The sequence below is a fragment of the Amblyomma americanum genome, chromosome 7, assembly GCF_052857255.1.
Source record: "Amblyomma americanum isolate KBUSLIRL-KWMA chromosome 7, ASM5285725v1, whole genome shotgun sequence".
Lineage (NCBI taxonomy): Eukaryota > Metazoa > Arthropoda > Arachnida > Ixodida > Ixodidae > Amblyomma > Amblyomma americanum.
This window is the reverse complement of record NC_135503.1, coordinates 125,495,739-125,509,637: the sequence shown is the minus strand read 5'-3', so window position 1 is coordinate 125,509,637 and position 13,899 is coordinate 125,495,739. Positions and strand designations below refer to the sequence as shown.

The 13,899-nt window shown below is 43.8% G+C and overlaps 1 protein-coding gene across 1 annotated transcript in view; it reads right to left on the bottom strand.

Annotated features, from left to right (window-relative positions):
- Positions 1-13,899, bottom strand: part of LOC144099534 (uncharacterized) — a 102,833-nt gene that overhangs the window by 72,974 nt on the left and 15,960 nt on the right. The window contains exon 2 of the mRNA XM_077632911.1: positions 437-1,000. Coding sequence (XP_077489037.1) covers positions 437-979 — 543 coding nt within the window. The 5' untranslated portion in view covers positions 980-1,000. The remainder of the gene's footprint in view (positions 1-436; positions 1,001-13,899) is intronic.

Genomic DNA, 13,899 nt, shown 5'->3' with positions numbered 1-13,899 from the left:
AAGAGCAGATATGATAAAAGAAGGCCATGGCACTACATACCAGGGGCAAGTTCTAAAGACTGCCCGAACTTAACTTGCATGGTTCTGAATACTTATGTACCTATAAATTATCCAAAACAATGTAGCTTAACCAAGAGCGGATATGATAAAAGAAGGCCATGGCACTACATACCAGGGGCAAGTTCTCAAGACTGCCCGAACTTAAGCTGCATGGTTCAGAATACTTATGTACCTAAAAATTATCCAAAACAATGTAGCTCAACCAAGAGCAGATATGATAAAAGAAGGCCATGGCACTACATACCAGGGGCAAGTTCTAAAGACTGCCCGAACTTAACTTGCATGGTTCTGAATACTTATGTACCTATAAATTATCCAAAACAATGTAGCTCAACCAAGAGCGGATATGATAAAAGAAGGCCATGGCACTACATACCAGGGGGCAAGTTCTCAGGACTGCCCGCACAGTTTCCTGAGTGAATAAGAGGTAACCGTTGCTAAGGCCCTCGATGGAGCCCAACAGTTCCCTCAGCTGACAGGTGTCCACCAACGGTGCCAAGTGATCCCTAAGTGGCTCTTCCCGCTCCACGGCATGCGGGACGAAGTCATGAGGCAGGGCTAGCACCTTGGCTTGAGGGAACATGCGAATGAGCTTACAGATCGTGTTCCCGTTGTGCACAATGCATATCTCCTCTGTGGCTTTCAGCACCTCTCTTGCAGCACTTTCGAACAGCTCCGAGGAGTTGAAAGGCACACATCCGGCGAACAGGGCTCCCGAGATTCCCGCACTGCGCAGTGTGCTCCTCGCAGAGACCAGAGCCCTGTGGTCCATGACCAGGAGGCTGCCGCACTTATTGCCCAGTAAGCATCCCTCAGGAAGCGGGGAATCCTGTGGCCACGGTGCTTCCAGCTTAAGGACGATGTGGTCCTCCGCCATCAGCAGGGTGTGGAGATCCCCGTACTTCTTCATTGTTTCCATGGCTACCGCAGCTTCAAATAACTGAAAGCCCAAGATTCAACGAAAAGAACATTAATTCAAGGCCACATTTAATACAACACATAACCTCACTTCGTGCCTAAAGCTATTGGTCCCAAAATTTAACAGAACATTGGTTTAAGGGTAAAATTTTTTCCTGAACGTCATGCAACTCCATAGTCTCCAAAGCCTCCAAGTATGAGTAGACATATATGTTCTACCACCTAGTTTAAACAAGCGAACTTGATCGCAAGGCTGCATTGCAGCAAAAATGCTCCCGAGTGCATAGGAATTTTCCCTGCGGTTACTGTTTTACTGCAAAATCTGTTATACGGGGCACAACCTGGGAGATGCCTCCCATAGCCCCTATTCACAGCAGCAGCTTGTTCATGTGCCATTCACCAGACGCCTCAGGCGTCTATGGCCACTTCATTGTCTTGCAGCTCAGAGTGGAAACCATGCAAGGCTATTCTGCATTTGCCGATAGTAGTAGTAGTAGTAATAGACTTTAGTGATAGCATTGTTCAAGAGGTCATGCAAGGTCATGACTTCCTCTGCCCAACCTGTGAGAAGGGCTTCAGTATTCTTGTCCGGTTTGACGATCAAATCTTTCCATGCTTCTTGTGTGAGAGCTGGGACCAGCTTATGCAACTGTTACAAATTCTGTCACAAGTTATTAACAGTGACGTCAAAATGACGACACAATGAAACGTCACCACGTGACGCAACGAGGAATCAGCCAATTACGGCAGGGCGGTGCCCCGAGAGCATTCGACGGGCCGTCTGCTTAACTTTTTGTAAAAAGAAATGAGCAATGATGAAAATAACTAGTATTTTATTTTGCCAAAACATTGTGTTTGGTTTGAAAATATTAAGCAAAACAAAAAGCGTTCGAAGTTGTGCTATTAAATTGGCTGGTAGGTAACTTTTGCTGCCGCGGGGATGCGCTGACGGCGGTAAAACGTCAAGCCGTTTTGCATGAAAGCAGCCCATTCTATGGCGTGTTTATTGTTTGTTATGCGGCAATCTACCGTGCGGTTGACCTAAGTGCGCAGAAAAATTTGAACGAATGCAGTGAAGGCTATGTGCCTACCGAGCAAACTTGCAAGAAGCGCTTGGTACGAAATCAACGAAGACAGCTTGTTGAAGTCTGTGTTTGTCGCCTCTTTCGATCGATGACAAAAATGCCAAAAGGTAAGGTGATGCCGTATGTGATGTGTGCTTGTTTGTTACTTTCCCCTTGGGAAACAGAAGACGACCACGAAGTGCCATTTGCGGGGAAAAATAAAGTGCTGTGCCAGCATAAGCGTGTTTTATTTATATATCTGTTGCGCAGAGGTGACCACGGGAACCCACACTTTCTGCGCACTAACTTTACAAATTGCCTGCGCCACCTGCCACACGCATTTGCTCACCGTCGGTTGTGCGATGCCAACGTGCACCTCGCTACCAGCGGCAGCCTGAAAGCTGCCCGTGGCAAAGAACCGCAGTGCACACAGCACCCGCCGCCACACCGACAGCGCACTCGCACACAAACCTCCCAGTTCATCGGCGACTTCGTCGCACAGCCACTCCACAGTCTGCTTCTCCAGTCGAAAAAGGCGTCGTAACAGCTCATCTGGCAAGTCAAACATAGGCAAACACGTCTTCGTGCGCCCCCCCTTCGCCGTTGCTCGCGCTGGCGCAGCCGGCTGAGTCGTATCGCCGCGTACACCGCCAGCATTTTCTGTCACAAAGGCAACAGTCAAATTGATGGCCTCAAAACTATGACAAAAAACTGTCAAATAGCGGCTGCATAATTAGGCATGCAACGTCATCACTTCTGCCACATCCGTTTGTTGCCTGCAGCCACCCATGACGCAAAAAAGCAATATGGCCGCCGGCCACAACCAACCAATAGGAGCGAGGCTTATTGACACCTTTGTGACAAGTTTTTGACAATTTTCCTAATTGACAGTTACGTAACCTGGTAGTTTTTTTTTTCTGGGGGGGGGGGGGGGGGGGGGGCAGGGGTTGCCCTTGCATGCACAAAGTATATGTTAATTCCCGTGTAGCAATTTCAGATGTGGTGCAATTTTGGCATTACAAATCGAATTTTCCTTTGGAGATTGCATGTTCTCTGTGAGAACTCAGGACAGATTCTGTTTGGATCCTTCTGACGTTGTTGCCTGTGCTGTGTTGGTGGTGTGAAATTGCATGGCGCTCTTCACAAGCCCATGGTGGCTTCGTCTTCTTTCTGGTCCTAAGCAGAGTTTGTGTGTAGCACCCATATAAGGTTGGGCAGAGGAAAAGCTTGCTGAATACTGCTTGAATAATACTGCTCAGTAAAGCTTACTGAAATTTGAATTTGAACTCGGCTGATGCATGTTTTTGTAACAGTCAAGGGCAGAGTAATGGAAATTGGGCATACAGAAATTCAGCAGTGCTACCAAGGTTAAAATGAGAGAATTTTCGCGAGAACAGGGAAAAGCAAAATAAAATTCGGCAAATACACTTAAGATTGCTTACGTGTGGGCAGGGTGTCGAAGTGGAACTGAATGTGAACCCAAAACCGAAACTAAAGTCGTATTTTTGCCCTGAACCTGAACCGAACCCATATTTTTTTACATTTTGGAACTGAACCTGAACCGGAATGATTCAAAGGAACTGTTTCGAACTGGTTCAGGGCTCGGTTCAACCCTAATTTTTTGCAACAGGTCAGTTTTATTTTTTTCAATAGACAAAATGAGATATGTGAGCGCATAGATTTTCTCACCGAAAGCTGTCTGTGGTAGGCAGTGCGAAAATGGCACCTAGTCTAAGCGAGAGCAGAATTGAAGGAAAGTTTGGTATCTAGGAAGAAACCTAATTGGCACTCAGCGACCTAACCACGTTGTGCAACATTTACTTTTGGCAGCATTTGTTGCCTCAGATAGCAGATAATAATTGAGGCCTCTCATGATGGCTCAGTGGCTGTGGTGCTCGGCATATTCATTCGAAGGTAATATTTGTTCGATCCACACTACAGAGGCCCCATTTTGATGGCAGCGGCAAGATAAAAAAAATGTGCCCGCATGTGATGAGCGACGTCCGTCCATGTTGAAGAACCCCAGCTGGTCTGCATTCATCTGGTGTCCTTCACTACAGCGTCGCTCATAATTCCTTGTCTCTTCCACATGTTCAACTTCAGATATTGCTGGTATTATTACAAAATAAATGATGTATAAACTGGTGCAGTTCTTTTGTTCAGAATCTGAATATTGTTTGTTGCACACAATGAAAATTAACAATGAAAGGCAAGCCTGTGGCAGCGGTTAAGAGGGAGACATAAAAAGCGATTACACAAAGGGGGCGATGCAGAAATGCATGCAGTCACTGGCATACAATAATGATTACTCCAAGAAAGATGCCACTTCATGAAATATAACTGCAATGAAATGATTTTCTGTTCACCGATATGCTGGAATTGTTATGCTTATAAAAAAACCTGATGCCAGTCAGTAGCAGATGACTATGTCACACTGTTCTCAGACTGCACGATCTTAAATGCTCTGTCAAGCAGCTTTTACCTATCACTCGCTGTCGCACTTCGGGTTCTCGGCCTCAAAGAAAGTAAGCTTTTGCTTAATGGCATTCTTATATAGAATGCTTTGGAGACGACATAGAGAGCATTCACAGCTATCCGACACAACTGCATTGGCAGCAGGTGGGTGGGGGCGAAGGTGAATGAACATGCATTTTTACCAGTGAGCTAGTGCCTGGATGTGCACCCACTGGAGTGTGCATCAAGGGTGGAAGCTGCGCACACACATGCATGTGCACATGCACACCACAGTTAGTTTTATGAAATGCTATCATGATAATGCAGTAACAAAAATGATTACCATACTATAACCCAGTGTAGGATTCAATCTAGTGGCAGCGCAACAAAGAAGCTTCGTTTACTGATGCCTTAGGCTACTCTGCCATCTCCGAAGGTTTTTTTTATTACTGCTGCGTGGAATATCAGGAACCTATGAAGACACTCCTGGTGCCTTATTTGACCGAATCAAATTCAGTGATCTTGGCATGTGGCCTCACGCCACCATCACTCCCTTACTCCGTATGCACACCAAAATTCCGGAAGGCATACACGTCAAAAAAGGGCAAGCAGTGAGTAGATTGAGTTGGTGCAGAATGTCCTTCCTGCGCTAAAATGCCATCTCTGTGTAGTGACCTCGTTGAACATGACAGTTCTACGTGTTTGTCCATCAGGTGGCAATTCCACACGTTAAACAGTTAAACTAAACATTCACACGGAATTGATCATTTGCGAAAAAGCGAGCAGCACCTGTCGTGCAAACAGGAAAGCTCCGCTGGCACTTTTGGTTGGAAAGGGGTTCTCGAACAAGGCAGCATTCAGCAGTTCACGTGCGCTTGTTTCGTTGTTTTAGTGCTTGGATGTGCTAGGAGTCTAACAGTATAATGGGATGCACTTTCCTAATGCGCACAGCCATTTATGTTTGCACTTCCTTGATAGAGCAGGAGTTTCTGCTAACTTCATACAGCACCTCTTGCCGCAGGCCACACTTAACTCATTAGTAAACGACTCGTACTACCTCAATCACAGCTCGTGCTGATATGGCAGAGCATTGCTTTGTGTGCTAACGGGCCGCAGCAGCGTTAGAATCTGCGGATATACGCAGGTTGCGTTCTGCCATGCTCTTGCAGTTCAGATAGCACTGCTTGACATTGTAGCATTTATGGTGAATATTCATAATAGTATATATTCAGTTTTCACCGAATACGCAAGTGCATCGATGGCAAAACTCTTCTAGAATGACCGAGCAGTGTGCACTTGGCTACAAGCGTGAAATGTAGCAGGAACACCTGTTTCGAAACGTGCTGGATGCGCTCATTACTGGCCCCATCAACGGCTTCAACTTTTGCGCCTCGTATCTTGTCACGGCTTTTATTACGTCCAAGACCGGCTGCTGAAGAGGGCGTGGTTAGTTTAGACAGAAACGCGTTGCCGTTGCATGGCCGTTATGTGGCAGTTACAGCTCGCATCCGTCACCGCACCACAGCACAGGAATGCATGGCCGGCTCACGTTTCCCAACCAAAAGCAAATCTCCTACAGAGGGCGCTGGCCACGCCTTCACCACGCATGCACAGAAACTTTTTTGCAAATGGTAAACTCCAGAGTTTTCCATTTCAGGCGGAAATTTCATAGTGCAAGCCGTGGTCTCCCTTTTAAAAGTCTGCTGAAGTATGTCCCAAAAGAACACGGCATCATGACACAACAGAAATCATTTCATTGTTCAACAGTTTCTTGTAGCTCTCACAGGTGGCAATTCACTGAACACGGCACAAACGACCGCTTGGAGTGACGGCATGTTCTAACGTATAAGGCCCATGTTAGAAGTCTAAGAAAACTTTTGCGGCTTATTGAATCATTAGCGTAAAGAAATGCTAGGTAAGGCTGCAGGTACATGGTTGGAGGAAGTAATGACTGATTAGAACCTTTCTCATCTAACTTCTGGAGAGGAAGTACAGGTATTCTAAGGAAAAGAAACGGGTGAGAAAACAATGTATAAGAGCAAAACTTTCTCATGACCATGTCCTGAAAAGACATACGAGCACTTAATCACCTATTAGGCAGATTCCAGGAAGGGGTGGTTTGTAGTTTTGAAAAATAAAAACCTGAAACAAGTTGGAGGACGGGAAGTGCTCGACAGACTCACTACTCTCTATCAAGGGAGTAAAAAATTCTGTCAGCGCACTGTGTCCTTTTGATAGCACCCAGGAAAAGTCCTAAAATTGCTATGTAACACAACTACCTTCTTCCAATTAAGAGCAGTACAGCACTTGCACAGTATCACAATGAAGATGTTGAGATTTGTGTCCACGCAAATATGCACTGCTCCCAACCCATCCAAGCCTGATTTTTTTATCATACTTTTGTTATCAGAATAAAAATGGGCGACGTCATCATCATAGGGGAAAATCTTAATTTTATTATGTACTAGCAAGAAGTTACGATTGGCTGTTTTTGAAAATGCTGAGCTATAGGGGCTCAAGAAATAGCAGCTGTTTCAGGGAAGCCCGCCACTAATTTTTAAAAATAATGTTGTAATGCTTCTGAGTTTCTGAGGTGTTTCTGAGGATTGGCCAAAATTTTGTAGACCAACAGCGGCGAGGGTAATTAATTGTGTTTTCGAAATTCAAAACATTGATGTGGCTATTACTACAGACTTTGTAAAACCTTCCAAACAGTCTCTTTCCAGTCTGGAAACCTGAGATCACTGCCATCATGAAGGAGTGAGGTAGTGGTAGGTAGAGCACCAAATTGTAAAAACACCTACATTCACTCTTGCTGTTGGCGAGGCCGATGGCTGCTGTGCTGTTGGAGATGACATCATCCACATTCTGAATATTGCCCACCTGAAATCATCTGATGAGCCATGCATAATTGGACTAAAATACAGACTCAAAGCAGACCTCTATAAGCATCCGGTCGTGTCATCTCGTTTGGGTATTTACATCGTGTCAGAACTTTCATCACTGCCAGAAGCTTGGCCCCTGAAGCATGCTAGGAAAGCTGTCAGGCTCCCATACCATGGAAAATATGTAATATTGCCAATTGTCCATACTGTTTAGTACTCTAATCATAATAGTTTCCTGAACTCTAATGCTAGCTGTATGTATGTCTTTTAGATGCCTTTTGCAATTTTGGAGTTTGCACTTCACAAAGAAGTGGAAGTTGTGCCATTGTTGAAGGTCACAGAAGGCATGTGCTATTAGCCAAAGGCAAAGCCAGAAAGGCAAAAGAAGTTAATAAAGGAGCAAGCAGAGCCACACGGAGATTGGCAACGGCACCAAGTCATTGTAAAGGAAATATTCTGTGAGTTGGAAACTTTTATTATTTCATTAAGGACTTTTTTAGGATTCACTTTTGTGTGCCCTTGCTTTTGCGCCTAGAACACATTACATTTCATTATTTGCTGCTAATGAGAGAGAACACCTCATATTGCCTGTGTGTTGTTGTCACTGTTTATAGCACTTAGCGTACTGTAGTGTTAAGGTGCGCTAAAGAGGATTCTGAGCTTCTCCTTTTGCCGTGGGAGCTCGATCTACATGCTCTGTGCGTTTTTAGAAACTTGGAATTATTGTCCTGTGCAGTCGACTTCCCTATTAAATCGGGTTAAACGTCCAGGCTTCTGCCTTCTTTTTTAACTGACCACCGAGAGTAGGAAGAGTCGCGTGGCGGCTTGCTGCTCGGCCATCGATGGAGTGAGCTGCAAAAGCAGAGTACGCGCATGTTTTATTTCTGTGCGCCTAATTTGCTGCCATGTTGTCTGCGACTGAAACTATTTATTCACGGAAACTTAAAAAACAAAATAAAAGCGAAATCGAGGCTGTCACACGACTGGCTGAAAGGCATTCTATACGTTGATTAACTCCTCTTACTCTCGATGGTCAGCTGAAAAAAAAAAGTGACAGGAGCCGGGACGTTTAATCCGATTTAATAGGAAAATCAGTTACACAAGATAACAAATCATTCGAACTTTCTACGAATGCTTGGAGCATATAGATTGTGTTCCCACGGTAAAAAGACGAGCCCAGAATTCTCTTTAGCTCACCTTTACACTAAATGCTATGAACATGACAACACACACATGCAGTGTTTTCTTTCTTTAGCAGGAAATAATCTTGTTCAGTTATGTGCAGCAAGTATGAAGCGTTTAGGCTTGCCACCGTTTCTGCCTATCTCCTTCTTGTATTTAATGACAGTCTTTATAAAGGGACAGCTGCTTGACAGCTGCTCTTCAGAAGGGCTAAATAATTTCATTTTTCATGTTATCCAGCCTCATATGATTTGGGTAGATTGAAGCTGACTAGGAGCCAGTTCACATCGGACCTGTCTTCAACTGAAGACGAGAGGTCAAGACGACGGGCAGCGAAAGATTCCAAGAAAGGACCTGCAGTTCTACCCAGCACCTCCAAGTGACTTTCCTTCCTCTACTCTTTCAGGTCAGTGGTGAGGTTTAAATTAACTGGACTTTAAAGGGTTGCATAATTAGGGTGATTATTTGAAATTCTTATTGGTTCCACTGTCATTAAAATGCACACTTCATATCTTGTAATGTACGATGTCAGTGCACGTTTAAGGACCCCAGGTGGTTGAAATTTCCAGGGCCTTTCACTACGGCGTCTCTCATAGCCCATAGCCTGAGTCGCTTTGGGACGTTAAACCCCCATAAAACAAACCATAAACCAATCATATCTTCTTGCCATTGAGTTTCATGCATGGTACCTTCTACTCTTCCGGTTCCAGGATAAGAAATGCACTCACTTCCACACACCTGTGCAGTTACTTGTTATGAAGCATGACCAAAACTTACAATTTTTGACCTTTTCATTTTCAGATCGCGCTGCCTTGGCCAAACCAATGTTGACAGCTCCAGAAACAACAGGTAGAAAGGGTAAAATTGTTATTACAGGTTGAGAGCTAATCATGTCGTGGTTATTTCTAGCACACAGAGCAACACAAGATCATGGGGAGGGCATGGCAGATCTCTTGGTTCCACAACAAGGTATCTCGAATATTTAACCGCTGTTGTGATAGGCTTAAAGGAGTAAGCCTTGAAAGGTGCAGTAACATGCACAAGTTTTGCATGTAGTGCTGCAAATTCTTGACACTCGAGGAAATTTGGTCTTGATTTTTTCTAACAGCATATGCGGCGCCTAATCAAGGACAGTCCACAGCAGCTCCAGCTATTCCAGAACGAGGTATCGTCACTGTGAATATTTAGCCACACGTTTTTTTGGTAATGGTTGAAGCTGAGTCTAACATCGTCACATAGCAGGGCATTTTAAATGCATATATGGTTAAGTGCCAAGCAGTTGATCTGATATTTCTGCCCTTTTTTTTTTTCTTATGAAGTGCATCAGTTTTACTGGTGTAAAACTGACATGCTGTGTAATTGATATGCTGTGTCATTGATGGCGACTGTATTCGCTCTTAGTCATATGTTCTTGTTGTGTTTTGCCGTCACAGTTCCAAAGGCAAGTCATGAGGCAGCTGCAGGTCATCCGCCTCATAGCGGAGCAAAACAGGGACACACTGGAGAACATGCTAGGGTCAAAAAAAGAAGAGGAGGCAGTGCTGACACTGGTGTGCCAACCGTTTGATGACCTCCAGGAATGGAGGGTTTTTGGCAACACTATCCCAGATGTTAAGGATCAACTAGTAAGTGCTAAGCATTGTTAATGTGGTGTTTGATGAGGGGCTACTTTTGATTTCCGAGATGCTAATTGGAACTTGTTGAACTGGATAATTTTAGAGGCATGGAACTTTTCTGTAGAAAATCTGTCGCATGAACTTTTTTTTTACTAAGAAAGCTCAAAAAAGGCATGATATAAATAAACCTCAAGTTCTTTCAGCAAGGCATTTCATTGGATGCATTTTTTTTTCAGCTAAGGGAACTGAAATCTCTCGGTGGAGAAAATGTTGCCGTTTCTACAAGAAACATTCTGAACTATCTGATGAAAGACTGTGTGGCCAAGAACTGCAGTTGGATAGGAAATAAAGGAAAAGATAAATTTTCCATTCTCAACGTGACACCACTGATAGTTTGTAAGTACTTCTCCAGAATTTTTCAGATATCAGATTGTAATGCTGTCCTGCACCAACCTCTTAACCTTCTAGAGTCTTGGAAGACATAAACAGAGCTTCATTGTTTCTTTCTACAGCACTTTGAATTATCTATTTTGGCAAAATCTTTCTCCAAAAACTTGCTGTCGTGAGAAATTAAAAACAAGTACAGAGATGTCATTTGCACATTGAGTGATTACATGGCGTCTTTTAAATCTTCAAAAGGTTTTCTTTATATAGAATTACAGAGCTAGAGGCAATCGATTCTTAAAAAATACATAAAACAACTCTTTGCATACCTTCATTACAAAATCAGTTGCTGCTTTGCCATTTTTGTCAAAGTGTTATTTTGGGAAAGGTTAGGCTGGCTCTTCTTTATTCAATTGGTCAATATATAAGCTTGTTGTTTTGGACACTTGCACGCATGTGGGCAAGCCTGTTCACCATTTCTTAGATTTTTTGTAACTAGCCTATAAAGCTCTCCCCTGTCCTTTCTCGCCGTCGCTTCCCTCTGTACTTACTGCTATGCTCTCCCTGTTCCTTTATTTCCACCGGCCGTAGCTCAGGTGCTTGAGACATTAGAAAGTAATTGCGTGGCTGGCAACATCACCTCATTCGTATTTTTGTCATAATAAACCACCACTGCTACTGCTGTTGTATTTGTTTCTGTGGCGGCAGGGTCAAACATGCGATATGCTGCCACAGTGGACGATGTCCAAAATGTTATAAAGAAATGGCTGCAACACGCTCCATGCCGGCTTAAACAGCAACAGGAAAGGCTTGCAAAACAAGGTACAGAAATTTAACCGCTATTTTGCACAAGGAGGTGTGCATACATACCAGACACCTGAAAATAAGACTTTCAATCTTAATTGAAAAAGAAATGAATGCAAGTGACCTAACTGTCTCTGTTACAGTGGTAACACATGGATATTTTTGCTTTCCTTTAACTGTGGGCATGTTAATAGGCATATTCCCTTGTCACATAAAGGCTGTAGACCTTCATTTTTTTTCCCACTGTTAGCTTTCATACAACTTTCTTCTGTGCGTGCTGAGTTTTTATTTTGCTGCTGTGAACGTTTATTTTCTGTCGCCTATCACTTCCCAAATGCCTTACTAGCACACATTCACTTTATCTTTCTTATTTTCCAGGAGGTGCAGATGTCAATTGCAGCCAGTGAAGAGGAGTGCTTCAAAAATTTGAGCTATTTCTTTTGCGAATAAAATTATAATATTCTACGCTGTGTTCGTTGCTCAACAGCTATCCCTGGCTATGGAAAAAGTGCATGCGTGTACATCTTAGTGATGTCCATGCAATGTCCAGAGATTGATTTGGTAACACCCTATAGACATCATAACGAATGTCCATGTGGACATCCACTGCGAGGAAATAGGGACATCTCTGGAAGATCCAATGGACCAATTCTGGGTACTATTCATGGAGATCCTCTACACATTAAATATTTTGAGAGGTGCATTATATGGATATCTCCTGGATTTAATATGGTTGTCTGGGATCTGGAGCCCTCCACTACGGTGTCTCTCATAAGAGATATTGCTTTGGGACGCTAAGCCCCACATACCATGCCATTCCACAGCTAAAGGGGCCTGTTTAATCCTTCCATCCTAAGTTTGATGGCATGCACATGGAAAGCAACGCACGGAAAGTGTCATTCAGCCTGTATACAGCTTCAGCAGAGTTCAGAGCGCTTAACTGTCCCACATTAAACGAAGTCCCTAATACTTTGCATACCTAGCAAGCTGCAAAAATGTCCGAGCACGGTAAGACTTTTCATCCCTACCTTATGGCCGGCACTTTGTGGGGCTTAATGCATTATCTTTCTGCTGTAAATCATGGAGTAATGATCCTAATTTAAAAAAAAAGTGGCACACTGGATGAAACGGTGTGTTTTGCACTTGTCTGGCAAAACATTAGAGCCAAGCATTGCAAACATCAGCAACTCCAGTAAACTACTGAAATTTGAGGATCAAGTGGCACTACATGTAATATGTAGTTTACTTACTTAAAAACTCTTTTCGTTCTTTTTCAGCAATGGATTTGTCTTCATAAAGGCAGCATGTTATCGTAGCAAAAATAAAAACGGCCCATTGTACAGAAGCATTGCAGCCATTAACAGTCAAGGGCGATATAGTTCATGGGACCTGTGACTGCCCAGCAGGCAAACAGGCATGCAACCATCTCATGGCGATGCTGCGGACTGTTCAGTGGCTGCAGTCGAAAGGAAATGATCCTAATTTTAAAAAAAAGTGGCACACTGGATGAAACGGTGTGTTTTGCACTTGTCTGGCAAAACATTAGAGCCAAGCATTGCAAACATCAGCAACTCCAGTAAACTACTGAAATTTGAGGATCAAGTGGCACTACATGTACCGTAAAAACCGGGCTATAGGTCAGACAGGAATATAGGTCAACCCCCTAACTAACCTATTCTAAAAATGAAAAAGATCTTTTTCAATGGGAAAAGTACCGAAAGACATCCTTACTTTGAAACAAATGCGACTCGAGAGGTTGCACAATGGTGACAGTATTTAATTTCATTTAAATGTTGCTTGTATGTACACCCGGCAAATTTTTTAACAATATCGCGCACCAATCGGCCCGCGTGTTTGTTTCTGGCACAGGCAAGTACGGCGCCGTAGAGCAAAGCCCTCCTCTTCATGAATCGCCGCAACCAGAATGGCGAGCCTTTGAATTGCGCCCTCGTGAGTCTAGAGGCACGCGCGATCTCTGCCGCTTTCACGCGGATGCATTCGGCAGTCACAGGCAGCGATCTTGCTCGCAGCGCAACGTTTCCTTCCTATTCTCGATACACTACGGTCTGCCCACGAAATGATGTTTTCTTCTGGTTGCTGCAAGTTGTAATACGCAGCTTCTGCCTCCGCCAGTACTGAATGCTCTTTTCGGATACTCCAAATTCGCGCTGTGCCGCCAAGTTCCCGTGAGATTACTCGTACTCAATCGTGTTTTTCTTGAAGGCGACGGTAAATTGTCGTTACCTTCCGCTTTGCATCTACTGAAACGCAAAATGGCGGCACTGCTGCTGATGGCGATGGTGATGAAGGCTGCTGACTTTAGCCACCCATTGTTGCAAGACTTCCGTATTTTTTCCGCCAATGACCAGTATATAAGACGGGGGTCGACATTTCACCATGGTTTTTTGAAGAAAAGTTTGACCTATATTCCGGTTTTTACGGTAATATGTAGTTTACGTACTTAAAAACTCTTTTCGTTCTTTTTCAGCAATGGATTTGTCTTCATAAAGGCAGCATGTTATCGTAGCAAAA